General features: G+C 36.9%; 1 protein-coding gene across 2 annotated transcripts in view; it reads right to left on the bottom strand.

Annotated features, from left to right (window-relative positions):
- The window catches only part of PARN (poly(A)-specific ribonuclease), a 126664-nt gene that overhangs the window by 92205 nt on the left and 17050 nt on the right, over positions 1–17409 (bottom strand). Inside the window, exons 12-17 of one of the 2 annotated variants that reach the window (XM_036409803.2) lie at positions 15121–15177; positions 11133–11210; positions 6131–6174; positions 5502–5544; positions 4771–4846; positions 202–312 (exon numbers count right to left, since the gene is read on the bottom strand). In XM_036409803.2, coding sequence (XP_036265696.1) covers positions 202–312; positions 4771–4846; positions 5502–5544; positions 6131–6174; positions 11133–11210; positions 15121–15177 — 409 coding nt within the window. The remainder of the gene's footprint in view (positions 1–201; positions 313–4770; positions 4847–5501; positions 5545–6130; positions 6175–11132; positions 11211–15120; positions 15178–17409) is intronic. The other variant, XM_036409804.2, reaches the window with a different exon arrangement.

The following is a 17409-nucleotide window of genomic DNA, read 5'->3' as shown; positions in this document are numbered from 1 at the left end:
AAGTACTTGTATGAGCCAAGTACTATTCCACAGGTACAAGTCAATGGTTCCTCCTTGTATACTCTCCACCTGCTCCAACCCAATCTCCTCAGACTCCGTCCCCTCCCATTTCTAACTGAGTGAGTGGTTCCCAGGGAACTAGTAAACAGGTAAGATCCACTCTAGACCACTGTGTTTGACAGAAACATGTACAATGAATACCTAGGTAATTTGTCATGGAGATGAAACACAGTCCTGTGATATAAGCATCATAGCCTGCCTCGTGGAGCTGTTCAGAAGCTGTGTCATAACTTGGAAAACCTTCTGCACTTTCTAAAGAAAAAAAAAAAAAAGAAAAAACAGTTTTTCCAAGGACATCACAAATCAAAGACTGGAAAGTGTATTGCCCTACCAAATCCAAATTGTATGCAGAATGTGCTATAGAAATATCCTAAATAAGCATTTAAAAACTTTTTTTAACTTTATTTCTCAATCACAGTTTACATTCATATTATTTTATATCAGTCTCAGGTGTACAACACAGTGGTTAGATAACCATATACTTTACCAAGTATTTCTCCTGATATGTCAGTGCCCACCTGGCACTATACAGTTATTAACAATACTATTGACTGTTTCTTATGCTATGCTTTACATTCCTACGACTGATTTCTAACTACCAACCTGTACTCCTTAATCCCTTCACCTTTTTTACCCAGTCACCCAACGCCCCACCCCTCTGGCAGACATCTGTATGTTCTCTGTATCTATGAGTCTGTTTCTGTTTTGTTGTTCATTTATAGTTATTCTTTAGATTCCTCATATAAGTGAAATCATATAGTATTCATCTTTCTCTGACTGACTTATTTCGTTCAGCATAATACTCCCTAGGTTCATCCGTGCTATCACAAATGGTAAAATTTCATTCTTTTTTATGGCTGAGTAATATCCCATTAAATACATGTACCACAGATTTTTGTCCATTCATATACTGGCGGGTACTTGGGTCACTTCCATATCTTGGTTATTGCAAATAACTCTTGCAATGAACACAGAGGTGCATATATTCTTTCTGGTTGGTGTTTAAGGATTCTCAGGATAGATATACCCAGAAATGGAATTGCTGGGTCATAAGACAGTTCCATTTTTAATTTTTTGAGGACTCTCCACATTGTTTTCCATAGCAACTGCACCAATCTGCATTCCTATCAACAGTGCACGAGGGTTTCCTTTCCCCCACATCCTTTCCAACACTGTCTGCTGACTTATTATGATAGCCATTCTGACAACTGTAAAATGATATCTCATTGTGGTTTTAATTTTATTTCTCTGACGATTAGAGACCTTGAGCATATTTTCATATATCTATTGACTACTTGGATGTCCTCTTTGGAGAAGTGTCTATTCAGGTCATTTGTCCATTTTTTGAATGGGATTGTTTATTTTTTGGTGTTGAGTTATATGAATTCTTTATAAATGTTAGATATCAGCTGTGTCATCGGTGAATATGTTCTCCATTCCATGGGTTATGTTTTTGTTTTATTGATGGTTTATTTGGCTGCGTAAACACTTTTTAGTTTAAAGTAGTCCTATTTGTTTGTTTTTTTATTTTGTTTCCCTTGTCTGAGGAAACATATAAAAAAAAAAAAGTATTGCTAAGAGAAATGTCAGAGGTTTTATTGCCTATGTTTTCTATGTAAATACTCACTAATTATTCCTGGAGTTCTAAGTTTCAAGTCTTACACTCAAATTTTTTAAGGTATTTTGAGTTTATTCTTGTATATGGTGTAAGAAGATAGTCTAGTTTCATTTTTTTTGCATATACCTGTCCAATTTTCCCAACACCAGTTATTAAATAGACTGTCTTTACACCACTGTATGTTCTTGCCTCTTTGTCAAATATTAATTAACCTTATAGGCATGGGTTTATTTCTGGGCTCTCTATTCTGTTCCATAGATCTGTTTATGACTGTTTTTATGCCAGTACCATCCTGTTTTGATTACTATAGCCTTGTAACAGTTTTATATCCAGCCTTGGATAGTTTGAAATCCAGCAGCACGATACCACCAACTTTGTTCTTCTTTCTCAAGATTTCTGTGGCTAATAAAGGTATTCTGTGGTTCCACATTAACTTTTGGATTATTTGTTCTAGTTCTATAAAATACACCATTGACATTTTGATAGGAATTGCAGAAATCTACAATTTCTGAATTTCTCTACACATAAGCCCTTACAATATGAGATAACAGAGTCGCTGAAAATGAGGGCTTTTGTCTAGACAAGAGCAGTGCCTCAGTTATGTTATCAAAGAGAGCCATAGGCCTCCCCATTGCACAGATGTCAGTGCTATTTACAAACATGCCTCGCTTTATGACAATGATTCCTCTTCTATTTCTCTAAGGAGTGTCTACTCTTAGAGACAATGGTAGCACTGGAACACAACAGGAATTTCAGAATAATGATTAAACATGGACTCGGGGGGGGGAGGGGGGGAAGACATGGACTCTGGAACCCCACTGTGTTTAATTTTGAATCTCTGCTCACAACTTATTTGCTGTGTGACCTTGGGCTTCACCTCTGGTCCTCCATTTTGGTAGAATGAAGATGATAATCAAAGTCCCCCTTTTTGGTGAGGATATAAAGAGCTAACTAAGTAAAGATCTTATATAGTGCTTGGTACAAAATAAATACTCACTAATTATTATCTGTCAACACTGCAGATAATCCTCCCAAAAGCAAGACTCCAATCAATATTGATAGTTCAATTCAATATTGTCCTTTACTATGTTGCCAAGCTTACAGATCTAAAGATGAAAGCACAACGAACTCCAAAAAAACGGTTCAGAACTTTCTGTAATGCATCCCTTGAAACATGGGGCCACCTCATAGTATAGACCATTTTATAATGTAATTCTTTTGTCACACGGATATATGTAGATGCTGAGAGGATATTGTCTGAGAAGAGTGACCTACCTGTTTTAGAGTAAATTCTCTACCAGACACCAGAATAGTATATGGAAATAATATGATACAACTGTAACTCAAATTATTTCCTAGAACCTTTAAAAAAATGAATATCAAAAAGGTTACAACAAAATCAAAATCATGAAGGGAAATTACCCGTGAAAAGGCTATAACTATTTTTATATCAATACAATTCTGTACAAAAATTTTTAGCCTCTTTAAGTATTAAATATTAAGACTTTAAGTTTAAAAAAATAATATTAGCCAAGCTGGTGTGGCTCAATGGTTGAGCCTCAAAGCATGAACCAAGAGGTCATCGTTCAATTCCTAGTCAGGGCACATGCCCACTAGGGGGAGTAAAGGAGGCAGCCAACCGATGTTTCTCATCAATGTTTCTATCTATCCTTCTTCCTTCCTTTCTCTAAAATCAATAAAAATATATATATATTTTAAATCTTATATAGCACAATAGCAAACTAATTAATAGCCTCTATTCTACCATCAGCTGAAACACAGATTTCCAAAATCATTTCTGTTATAGTTATATTGTTATAGAAAACATCAGGTTTCCATCCCCCCCACCCACCCCCCTTTGCTTTTTTTCCTAAAGATTTTTTTTTTAAAATATATTTTATTGATTTTGTACAGAGAGGAAGGAAGAGAGATAGAGAGCTAGAAACATCGATGAGAGAGAGAGTCATTGACCAGCTGCCCCTTGCACACCCCCTACTGGGGATATGCCCGCAACCAAGGTACATGCCCTTCACCGGAATCGAACCCGGGACCTTTCAGTCCCCAAGCCGACGCTCTATCCATTGAGCCAAACCGGTCTCGGCATCCTAAAGATTTTTTGATTGACTTTTAAAGGAGGTGGGAGGGAGAGGGAGAAAGAGAATCATAGATGTAAGAGCAAAATATCAACGGGCTGCCTTCTGCACCATCCTTCCTGGGAATCAAGCCTGCAATCCAGGCACGTGCCCTGACTGGGAATCCAACCAGCAACCTACACAGGACCATGCTCAACCAACTGAGCCACACAGGCCAGGGCCACTCACTGCTTTCCTTAACTCCTTTCCTTTTACCCAGAAAGGAAAGAAAATAACCAGTATTCTTGGCTACTTTAGTACCATTCATTGTCAATTTCTGAGCTCTTAGTCCTATTATCAATGTCTTCAGAATTTAGAGATTACAGCTAATGGGAGACTAATTACAGTATCATCAGCACAATTAGGAATTAAGGAAACCAGGAAGTGACACCTGGAAGATTCACCAAATACCTGGGTTGAGGCCACAGCTAGGTTGGCAAAACATCTCTGGCCTGAGAAATATTCCTCCCTATTTCTAGTTTCCCTCAGTGCTGCCATTCCACTCCGGAGCTACCTCTGAAGGAGGAAAGGATAGAAAGGACTCTCTTTTCTCATCTGAAAACCTTGGGCTTTTCTGAAACAAAAGGGATATTTTCATTCTAGTCCTGACAATTAATCACCTACTTTTTGTCTCTGCTTTAAACAATATACCATAGAAAGAACACACCGTTTTTGGAGAATTCTAAGCACTAGGAAATAAAAGCCCTAAAGGTTTAATTGCTAAAGCTCTCAAAGAACAGGCTACCCAAATCCATGCACATAAAATAGATGTAAGATTAGAAGAATACTTCTACTGAGAAAGCATGAATTCAACACAGAGCATAAGCAAGTTAATTTAGCCAAAATCTATAAATGTACAATGTTGTTGCTAGAGCAGTTTCACCTTTCTTCTACAATATAAATCAATACATCATTATCACAAAAAGGTTTGGATTTTCATTTTATCTTTTATATTCTTACCAACTTTAGGAGGGTTGAAAGGCGCCTCTTTTAACCGCTTTTCCAATTCTGCAAGGGATGTGTTATTAATGATATCCTGCAAACCAGTAAGCAGAGAATTACAAGCCTTCGTCAGCTCAGTGTGATATATATTAAAGAGATACTGCCCCCTTGTGTTCTTTAAAGAAACATAAGTGTGGAGTCATCGTTTATTCAATGTAAAAGAAAACCAGCAAGTTTACTTCTCAGCATATAGAAGGTTTAGCCATATAAAAGATTTTAAACAGATGTGCTAAATACTTACAGACCTTGGGCCAGAAAGCTATATTTGTTCTTATACTGTGCTGACATTCATTTCACTCAGCTGTATAATGTCACTTCACAAAGTAGCAAATGATTATACCTTTACTTAAATTTTCTTGATTAGCACATATATAAAATAAGAAAAATAAAGGAAGTAATGTGTGCCTGTATAAACTATTCAAAAATATAATTATCTATTTTAATGTTAATAATTTACATTCAAAAAGAATAAAGGGGGAGAAATACAATTCCACCATCAAAAGACAACCGCTATTCACATTTTGATATATTTATTTCTAGTCTTCTGCCAATTCTTTTTTTCCTTTTCGCTCTTCTCTTTTTTCTTTTTGGGGAATGGATTTTATCAAAAACATTTAAATAGACCAGAATTCCAAAGCTCTTAGTAGCAATTTTAAGAACTTCAAATATAGTTCAAATTTTTCAAATACCTTAAAAGGTTGTGTGCTGGCCATCAATTTAGTATCCAAGAGCCTAAAAACAAAAGAATTTTTAAAGGTAAAAAAAATGTATATCAATGTTCAAAATGTACTCAAATGAATAGCCTATTGTCTTAAAAGTGGACAGGGAAATTAAGCACATTAGCCATTGCAAGCCTGGCGCTGGCATCCCTGCTAAGTTAGACTGGGAACTTGGTCTCCTCACCCAGGGACTTAATCAAGAGGCTGCAGGACAGTCCACACTCTGCCATACCCAGAGCACAAGTTCTGGATTTGCTTGTACCCTGAGAGGGTGTGGGCTACATCAACCTCAAGGAGAAGTCAAATGTCCTCATATGTTTTTACATGGTCCAAAAACTGCTACAGGTCTAATATTGCCAAGTCATTACTACCTACCACTACTACCCACGTTTATACACTATAAATTCTTAGAGGGTCAAAATCTGCATTTGCTAAGTTTATATTATTGTCATTTCTTATTACTCTGTTTCAGTGAATGGAATAATAAAAAACAGAGAGAGATAGAGACTAATATGAAAACTGTTTCTTTTCACATAAGTGAATTCAGTGCACCGGGCCTCTAATTTTAAATGAAAGATAAATCCGGAAAGGAAGCTTACTTGGGGAAAACAGATGTTGTCATCTCCTTAAATTCATTTAAGTCCTAAAAAACAAGAAAATGGACTTGTTAAACTTTTACTGGTACACTCACAGTTTTAAAAACATACATTAATATTTCTAGTTGCATAGGTCTCTTCTTAAACTAACTGTTATACCTCATACAGGCCCTTTAAAGCTATACTGCCAGACCTGTTTCTAGTTGATAATAACTTTATAAAAATCTTCATAATTTCCTCACTGATTGGGAATCATATGGCCTGAGATGAAACCTTTGCAAAACCAAAACAAATCTAAGTATTTTATGACTGAAATAGACGTAGGAGAAATAGGTTTCTATTATATATAGAAAACTTTCAGTAATAACGCTATTACACAAATTCATCATTATAAAGAAACTAGAAATTTTATTTAAAAAATAGTTTATACAGGAAGTGGATACTGTACTAGTAAACTAGATTATTCTCTCATTGGGAATACTTTTGAAATGTTCGTTAAAATGACCACTAAAGCCTGACCGGTGTGGCTCAGTGGTTGAACGTCAATCTATGAGCCAGGAGGTCACAGTTCTATTCCCATTAAAGGCACATGCCCAGGTTGCAGGCTCGATTCCCAGCAGGGGGCATGCAGGAGGCAGCCAATCAATGATTCTCTCTCATCATTGATATTTCTATCTCTTTCTCTCGCCCTCTCCCTTCCTCTCTGAAATCAATAAAAATATATATTAAAAAATAAAAATTACCATTAAAACACACAGTTTCCAATATACCGGTACACATGATTCCTGTTTTAGGTACTCAGAAAATTGCTAAAATGGCACCAACAGCAAGTACCTACATTAGACAATTCATTTTCCAAGTTTATTTTAATCAGGAAGTCTAAAGCTGAATGAGACTGCTCTAATTTTAAATTAACTCATTTACCTGCATAATTGCCTCACTAGGCTGACAGTCATATTCCTGACCCCTTGTAACTACACTTCTCTTCAGCCATTCCCAATGAGCTCTTCAAACTGTAAATACAGACTGAATGTAGCTCCTTTGTAAAATTCACCAGCTTTCAAATGGTTATCATTAAATTAATGGACAATACGTGAACAAGGGCTTTCAATGCTAACTCAAATAAAAATGCAATGAGGACTGTTCATAATCTCTGAATACTATTACAAAGCTTCACAGCAAGAAAAATTTTAGAATTATGGCTACTTCCAGGGCCAGCAATAGCAAAGTTCTAAACCAGCGCCTTCTAAAAGTTCACATAGAAGTACCATGAAGATTAAGAAGAGACTTTCCCTTAAAAAGGTAGCTCCAAAATAAGGATTCTTTAGTTACTTTCAAATGCATGTTTTGGTACCAGTGTTTGTAAAAGTTCTACCATTTTATATAGGTTTTCTCATTTATATCACTGCTTCCAAAGATAGATGGAAGGAAATGACTTTCTTCTGACAACGATTGAACATAAGTTAAGTAATAATGCAAGGGATAAAACCACTTATCTTAATCCCCCCTGCTCTGCAACAGATCACGTGCTCTTTCTACTAAAATGTGATTCAAAATTATTTCATTCAAGGTAACATTTATTAAGTGCTTACCTACAAGAAGCTATGCTAGGCATTTATTTTGTTAGTCTGTTTGTTATGCTGGACATTTATACAAAGACAACAACAAGGTTAGACTCCTTGTCCAAGACACTAATCACCTAACAGGAGAAAGGGGGTAAGCTGTAAAGACAAAATCCATGCACCATAACAGGCACACAGTTCTGTGGGAGGTCAGAAAAAGAGAAGATCACCTGTTGGGCAGGCAGGGAAAACTTCCCGGAGGAGGCATAAGCTGGACCATGGTAGATAGGTAAAGTTGTATACAGCAAGTACTGAGAAAGGCTCGAGAGTATTCAAGTTGGAGGAAATTATATTCCAAAACCACAAACATACAAAGCACTTCTCAGGGAACAAATGAGCCATTCTGGCTTGGAATAAGGAGAATAACAAGTGGATAGACTATGCGAGAAGGTTAGGCTAGAAAGAAAGCTTAATATGCCAAGCTAAAAAGAATCAACTGCATAGAGAAACAAAGAATGTGGAATTGTTCAGAATTTTAAGCAGGGTCAATGATGTGAACAGAGACATACATTATCAGAAGATTATAAAACTGGCACAGTGGGAAAGCACTCATCTGTTAAATCAATATTCAATACCTACAATGTGCCAAACTCTGCTTGGTATCCAAAACACCTATAAACATGGTATTAGTAAATACACTTTCCTCTTTCCTCACTGATAACTTCATTGCTTTAAAGGTCAAAACATCATAAGAGCCTGGCTGGTGTGGCTCAGAAGTTGAGCATCGATCCAGGACCTGTAAGGGTCAGGGCATATGCTGGGGTTGTGAGCTCAAGCCCAGGAGGGGGTGTGCAGGCAGGAGCCGATTGATGATGTTCCTCTCTCATCAATGTTTCTATCTCCTCCATTCCTCTTCCTCTCTCTCTCTAAAACTCAATAAAAACATTTTTTAAGTGAGAAAAGCTGCTACTTTTTTGGCCAATAAGAGATAAATATTAGATCTTTAGATTTATACAATGCAAATTCACACCCTGGCCCACCACTTACTTTTTAAGCAAAGTTTTTTAGAACAAAGCTACATCCATTTCTTTACATTCTATGGCAGTTTTGGGACTATAACAGCAGTCTTGGGTTATGACAGAGGCTGTGCAGTCTGGAAAGCCCCAAATACTTACCTTACCACTTGGCCCTTTATAGGAAAAGTTTACCTATCAACCTATGATTTAAAGGATGGGCTGAAGGATAAAGTGAGTCAAGGAATGCTGTCTGAAATTTTGCTGAACGCCAGATGAAAAACAGGCTACTTGCAATTGAAATAAAAAGAATCCAAATGCAAGACACAGCATGGAAACAAAATTGTCAGGATTTTTAACTGACCAGGTCTGGGAGGAAGAGAAAAAGTCAAAACCAATGTTAAATATAGTCTTGGTTCCTGGGTATCATTTATAATAAAGGAATCCATAGAAGGAACTCATTTCAAGGCAATAAGAAGGAAAGAAAAAGTAATGCAAGTTACATATCTCCTTTGAAACTTGTTAATTTTTTTTAATATATTTTATTGATTTTTTTACAGAGAGGAAGGAAAAGAGATAGAGAGCTAGAAATGTCGATGAGAGAGAAACATCGACCAGCTGCCTCTTGCACACTCCCACTGGGGATGAGCCCACAACCAATGTACATGCCCTTGCCCGGAATCGAACCTGGGACCTTTCAGTCCGCAGACTGACGCTCTACCACTGAGCCAAACCGGCTGAAATTTGTTAATTTTAAAGACCATTTAGTCTGAAGGCTCTCCAGGTAGGGACATGTGGAATCCAGCATCAACTGTATTCCCAGTTCTAAGAGAGATCACAGCTGAAGAGACTAATGTCAGTGTCTTCAGCTGAAGTTACAAAAGTGAGTGAGACCACTAAAAGACAGAAAATACGAAGAGTAAATACAGGTGATGGGAGGACAAGTGAGATGAGGCCATGTGAAGTTAGGGAGCAGAAGGAAAGAGACAGAAGAGAAGCTCTTTTCCTGAGCCAAAGAAGCTCATGCTTTCATGCACTGAGACGACTTGGCTCCAAGAGCAAAAGAAAAAAAACAAGGTCAACAGAGAATCTCTAAGGGAAGCAGCTTAGCAAGAGGTAATCAAGAACTTTGCAGGAGCCGATCCAGTTCACTGGATCTAATGCACCACTCAGCTTCAATGGCCCTGCTATGTCTAATGTTAGCGTTAGCAAACTAGACAACCACACCTGTGGCTGAGGAACCCCTACCCAGCACTAATGAGCAAACCACTGACATTAAGATAAAGCAAATGTTTAGCCTTGCTCTAGCAATGGCAGATGATTGAAGATCCCTTAAAATGCCCTGTACATACATGTACACCCCTTCAAAAATGTATAACCGCCGAAACCGGTTTGGCTCAGTGGTAGAGCGTCGGTCTGCGGACTGAAGGGTCCCAGGTTCAATTCCGGTCAGGGGCATGTACATTGGTTGCGGGCACATCCCCGGTAGGGGGTGTGCAAGAGGCAGCTGGTCGGTATTTCTCTCATCAACGTTTCTGGCTCTCTATCTCTCTCCCTTCCTCTCTGTAAAAAATCAATAAAAATATATTAAAAAAAAAAAAAAATGTACAACCAAGCCCGGTCAGTGTGGCTCAGGGTTGAGCATCCACTCATGAACCAGGAAGTTACAGTTTGACTCCTGGTCAGGGCACATGCCCGGGTTGCTGGCTTGATCCCCAGTGGGGGAGGCATGCAGGAGGCAGCCAGTCAATGATTCTCTGTCATCAATGATTCTCTCTCATTACTGATGTTTCTATCTCTCTTTCCTCTCCCTTCCTCTCTCTGAAACCAATAAAAACATATTTTTTTAAAAAAATGTACATCTAAGCCCTAACCGGTTTGGCTCAGTGGATAGAGCACTGGCAAAAACATATTTTTTTAAAAAATGTACATCTAAGCCCTAACCGGTTTGGCTCAGTGGATAGAGCATTGGCCTGTGGACTACAGGGTCTCAGGTTCGATTCCAGTTAAGGGAATGTACCTTGGTTGCAGGCACATACCAAGTAGGGAGTGTGCAGGAGCCAGCTGATTGATGTTTCTAACTCTCTATTCCTCTCCCTTCCTTTCTGTAAAAAGTCAATAAAAAAAATAAATAAATTAAAAAAAAAAAAAAAAAAAATATATATATATATACACACACACACACACACATATATGTGTGTGTGTGTATGTATATATATATTATGTATGTGTGTGTGTATATATATATATATATATATATATATATATATTTTTTTTTTTTTTTTTTTTTTTTTTTTTTAATGTACACCTAAGCACATGACCTCCTTCTCTGGGAACATGCTGCATACAAGAAAACAACACTCAAGTAGAGAACACTCTCTCAGTAATAAAGAATCATGAATTTTCAACACAAGCTGGCAAGTCACTTACCTCAGGCAGAGGACAGCAGAACTGATGAACTGTGTGCATAACATCCAAGAGCATATTGTGTCCAATAATAAGTTTTCCCTAAAGAAAGTCAAGGTTAGGAAAAAGAAGTCCTGGTACAAAATTATAGTAGGGCTGGAGAATGAAAATCCATGAGGATTTTCTACTAAACTTATTTTATAACATTAAAAAAAATCATAAATATACGCAAATAAGAAATTTAGGGTTGACTTCATCCTTTTTAAACTTTGGGGTGTTAAATATAGAATGCAAAATAAAAGCTCCAAATGGTTTTGATTTCATTGATCTTCTTCTCTAATTTTTTATTAATCTTGCCACCCAAAAGAATCAAGAGTACTAAATTTTGATTGAAGGTCTCAAGTTAAAAAGATAAAATCTGAAAACACTAGGTCCCCTGCACTATCAAATTATTTGTGAACTCCAAATACCTACTTCAGAACTGTGTTCTTTAAAACAACTCATTTATTTTTAAAAGATACATTCATAACAATGCTAAAAGATAAAAATTACTTTCTAATTATAATAAACAAAATAAATTTTCATTTTCTTTATCACTTATGTCAAAATTCATGGGCATGTTCTTAAATACCATTTTCAACAAAATCATTGCTTTTCAACCAACTAAAGTACAATGTGTGCAATAAGTTCACTCCATTTTGATAAAAATTAAACTACCAAAATGGAATATCAACTTAGATTTAGCTAGCCAGATAACACCATCCTATAAATTCCTGTATAATAAATAGCTAATATGCTAATTACACCAGATGCTGGAATGACCTTCCAGAATGACCAGTGGGCAGGGCCACGGGGCCACAAGGCAGTTGGCGCTGTGAGGGCTGAGGCATCTGAGCCCCTTGCACAAATTCATGCATTGGGACTCTAGTTTTTAACATAAAGCATCAGGTCACTATAGTGGAGCTTTTTACTATGTTCCAGTGGACCTTCAGAGTAACACTTCTTGACTCATTGGACTAAACATAATTATTTGAAATAAATAATTCTATATAAAATTTCCCAAATCTAATAGACAAGCTGTCCTTGAGGCTCAGTGTTTCTGCACATTGTGAATACCTAATTCAATGCTAAAATATCAAGTACTGATTGAAACTATAGAAAAGTTGTGGAGGAAATCCAATATGGAATGCTAACACTAATAAAACCTAACTATATTATAAATGAAGGAGGCTGGGAAGAAAAGAACAAAAAACACAGTATCGTGACTAGATGTCAAAGGTGGTACAAATTGAAAAACAACCCTACATAATAAAAGTGTAGTATGCAAATTGTCCCTTCAACCAGGAGTTCATCCAGGAGTTCAACCAGGGGGGCCAGCTGAGGGAAGGAAGGGAGTACCCAGCTGACAGCCAGCAGCCAGCAGCCAGCAGCCGCTAGGGACCCTACCAATGGACAAATTTTGTGCACTGGGCCTCTAGCATAAGTAATAAAAATACTACATTATAATCTGTAGAATAAATGTATTTCCCTGAGTCCATACTCATATATTTTTTAAATTATTAAATAAACAGGGGAGAAGGGATAGCTCTTCCTTACAAAAGAATGCCAAGAACAAATGTAAAAAGAGGAAAATACAAATTCGCCAAACATCATCAGAGTAATAATGGCTGCAGGTAAGACTCACTGATAGATGCTGTATTAGTGGGCCGAAATTTGAAAAAATACAGATTTTCATAGACTCAAAATCTCTCCTGAGATTTTTATTACCCACCAAGGGAAAAGTAATAATTTCACAGTGTACAAGTCTAGCAGACATCACCTTGTCAACACTTTGAACCATCATTTCAGTAGTATTGTTTTATAAACTGCATATTAGTATCCTCAGTCCAATCATACAAAAGATCAGATAAATCCAAACTGAGGAACATTTGATGAAATACAAGCAATACTGTTTAAAAATATTAAGGTTACAGACTGCAGAAGACTAAGGAGAAATAACAAGTAAATGTAATGTGTGATCTTAGATAAAATCAACAACAGACCTGAAACCGGTTTGGCTCAATGTATAGAGCGTCGGCTTGGGGACTGAAGGGACCCGGGTTCAATTCCGGTCGAGGGCATGTACCTTGGTTGCAGGCATATCCCCAGTAGGGGGTGTGCAAGAGGCAGCTGATCGATGACTCTCTCTCATCGATGTTTCTAACTCTCTATCTCTCTCCCTTCCTCTCTGTACAAAATCAATAAAATATATTATAAAAAAAAGAAAAAAGAAAAGAGAAAATGAATCCTATCAGATAGTAAAGTGTATTATAAAACTACAGTAATTAAAAAAAAAATTTTTTTAAATCAACAACAGAAAAAATACTTAGTGAAAAAACTGGTGAAATTCAAATAAGGTCTACAGTTTAATTCATAGTATTGTGCCAATGTTACTTCCCTGGTTCTGATAGCTGTCTGGCTATATAAGAAGTTGACATTAGGAGTAGGTAGGTGAGGAACACATGGAAACTCGGTACTATTTTTGCAACTTTGCTGTAAGTGTAAAGTCAGTAAAAATAGTTTTTAAAACTATAGAAAACATAGATTTATTACTAAGGTGACAGGAAAAGAACTTGGTGTGGCATAGCTATTTAAGAGTATTTACTGTTCACTAGCTTTACAGAGCTTAACCTAAAATGTTAGCATTTTTAAGGCATGTAACTTTTAAATTTTAAACATCTGCATCACTAATAAATAGAGCTTTTTTTCATAGTATGGTTTGTGACACAAACTATCAAAGGTCAGCCACACAGTATGAATTATTCTGTGGAAGACAAGAGAGGAAACACAGAAACACAGCAGGATATGGTATCCGAATTTGTACAAAGTGAACAAATGTCCCAGCTAACTAAACTATAATGAATGCTACAAGAGAACTCAAAGCCTACTAATGTCCCACATCCCTGTTCTTTAGGGTCAGCCTCAGTCAAGCCAACTACTTATCTGAAGTCTTCTAGCTAAGTGTGTATAAGGTGAGCAAATGTGACTGTTTTTCTAGATACCTGTGACCTTAGCCACTCCTGAAGAGACTCTCTCTCATCTTTCCTCCAGGCTCATCCAGCTTACTATTCCATTCTGATTATCTTGCTTACTTTACAGAAGGAGCTCCTAGGAGCCAGCCCTTTTCTGTAATTTCTATTTCCCCCCAGTTGAAGACAATGGTGAGACAGCCAAGGAACCCTGAGAGGGTCTCTACGGCCTTAAAGCTTCTGGTGCAAAGCTCAACATCTTAGGGACAAGATGAATTCTTTTCAGAAAAATGAGTCCTTCTCCCAAGCCCAACTATTCAAGGAAAAAAATGAAATTTAGCATCCAAGCAAGCAGTCTGACTTGGATATGTAATTCATAATACCGCCAGCAGCATGATCCAGTTTATCTATTCAACATGTGGATGCCTCTTTTCCAAAAGGACTTAGAAAACCAAAAAAAAATGTCTACCATATATACCACAGAACCCTCTAGCACATTTACACAAATGCTAACCACATTTTTAAAATGTCAAATATTATTTAGGCTATCCGATATAAGATTCCATTACAGTTATGCAGAATAACTCAACACAGACAATTATTTTTCATCCTTTAGATTCTCCTAAGATAAAAAAAACACCTTCCAACACCTGACTGTTTTGCCCGATGTTCCTTATTTTTTTACCCTACTTCTTATTGGTTTTGAAAATAATAAATATTGGCTTCATGTAGCCATATAAGGACCTCATATTATAATCCTCCTATGAATTTATAAGAAAAGTTTTCTTAAAAAAATGCTTTGGATTAAAAAATGGTGACAGCAATTATGTCAAACCAAGCATATCATAACAACAATCTACCTTTTTGAAGTTCTAACTTTTTCCTCCATACCAGGTAAACACTCTAAATGTAACCAAATGATTAATTGCAATGATAACTAGGCATTTCACCTTCAATGTTATGTTCTGGAATCTAGTTAAAAACAAAAAGTCCAGTTCACTTACCGAATTAGCAATGGCATGAATGACTCTAGAAAATCCCACAGCATCATTCAGTTCTTCCTAATGTAAAACAAACAAACAAAAAACTACTCACTTACTATATTCCTATATTTTCATGGGTTAAACCCTAGCCAAAGGGGGGGAAAAAAAACAAAACTGAAATTTTATAGTGAGTTAGCTTATTTTCACCTGCTTTGCATCTATCATCCCTAAAACTGCATCTCAAATGATTTATGGTATTCCTTTATTCTGTTTTAGAAAGTGGAATGAGCAGGAGGCAAATTTTTTTTTTTTTAATTATTGATTAATTACTAAAATAACAGTGCTGGGGCTTACCATCACTTGCAATTTCCAAGTCTATCAACCCATCTTAAAAACACAACTTTTAAAATCTGCCACCTGCTGGCCAAATTCAATACTGAATTTGATTTTTAGGACATCCATGCAGCAGTCAACTTATCAAAACAGCTTTCCCATAATCCTTTTTAAAAAATGTTTTTATTGATTTCAGAGAGAGAAAGGGAGAAGGAGAGAGAGAAACATCAATGATGAGAGAGAATCGTTGACTGGCTATTTCCTGCACACCCCTTACTGGGAATCAAGCTGGCAACCCTCGCATGTGCCCTGACCTAGAATCTAACTGTGACCTCCAGGTTCCGGGGTCAATGCTCAACCATTGAGCCACACCAGCCAGGCTCTAATTTCTTGTTTTTGTTCCTTATCGAAAGCATTTTTATAAAATTTTAGAGTACGGCATTCTGAAACTCATCCCCTCGGTGTTTTCTTTCCTATCTCCTTCCTAACAGTGTTTAAATAGGCTCAATGGCTCAATTTTTCTCTCCTATCTAGAAACTCCTTCCTTAACTTTAAGCTCCAGGCAACTCCTTACTTTCCCTTCTTATCTCTTTACGTATAAATTACTTTAGAGACTTTCCTCCACTAACTAGCTCCAGTTTAACCCCAGGTACTCGCAGCCTCCTGCTCTCTAGCATCACCCTCAATGAAATTGCTCACCTCTTTAAACAACTCCCAAAGCTAACTAATATTACTAGAAAGAGGACCACTTGTGACCTATTGGTGGGAAGGCAGAGTGGTATAGTCACTATGGGAAACAATATGGCAGTTCCTCAAAAAATTAAACAGAATTTCCATTTGATCCAACAATTCCACTTCTGGGTATATACACCAAAGGACTCATCCAGCCAGTTTGGCTCAGTGGTTGAGCATCGACCTATGAACAAGGAGGTCAGGGTTCAATTCCTGGCCAGGGGCACGGCCCAGGTGGGGTCTCAATACCCAGTGTGGGGCGTGCAGGAGGCAGCTGATCGATAATTCTCTCATCATTGCTGTTTCTGACTCTCTGTTCCTCTCCCTTCATCTCTGAAATCAATAAAAAATATTTTTAACAAAAGAAAGCAAGAACTCAGAAATACTTGTACACCTATGTTCATAGAAGCATTATTCAGAACAAAAGGGTTGAAGCAACCCAAGTGTTCATCGACCATCGACAAATGAATAAAGAAAATGTGATGAATGGATAAAGAAAATGTGGTATACAAATGGGATATTATTGAGCCTCAAAAAGAAAGGAATTCTGTTACACACTATAAAATGAATGAACCTTGAGGATTTTACGCTAAGTGAAATAAGACAGTAATACTGTATAATTCCACTTATATGAGGTACCCAGAGTAGTCAAATTCAGAGACTGAAAGTACCTGGAGCCGGTAAGAGGGAGAAATGGGGAGCTATGTCTAAGGGGTACAGAGTTCAGTTTTGCAGGATGAAAAGACTTCTGAAGATGGATGTGCTGATGGTTACACAACAATCTGAATGTATGTAACACTATGGTATTGTACAATTAAAAATAGTTACGATGGTAAATTCTGTGTTATTTTACCACAATGAAAATACAACATTTTAAAAGAATATTTTAAAAAGAAAAGCCAAAGAAAAACACAACATGATCTCACTCATTTATGGATAATAAAGAACATTATAAACTGATGAACAAAAAGATAGGTACAGAGACAGTAAAGCAACAGACAGACTGTCAAATTACAACAGGGAGGGTAGGGAAATATGGGGAAGATAAGAGATCAACTGAAGGACTTGTATGCATGCATATAAGCAAAACCAATGGATGAAAAACTGGGAGGAAGGGCATGTATGGGAGTGGGGAGGAGGGCAATGGTAAGATATGTACACATATAATACCTTAATTTAAAAAATGGAAAAAATATTTAAAAATAAAAAAATAAAATAAAAAGCTGAAACCGGTTTGGCTCAGTG

The sequence above is a fragment of the Pipistrellus kuhlii genome, unplaced genomic scaffold, assembly GCF_014108245.1.
Source record: "Pipistrellus kuhlii isolate mPipKuh1 unplaced genomic scaffold, mPipKuh1.p scaffold_m20_p_4, whole genome shotgun sequence".
Lineage (NCBI taxonomy): Eukaryota > Metazoa > Chordata > Mammalia > Chiroptera > Vespertilionidae > Pipistrellus > Pipistrellus kuhlii.
Note: the sequence above shows the minus strand (reverse complement) of the source record. Positions and strands in the feature narration are given on the sequence as shown.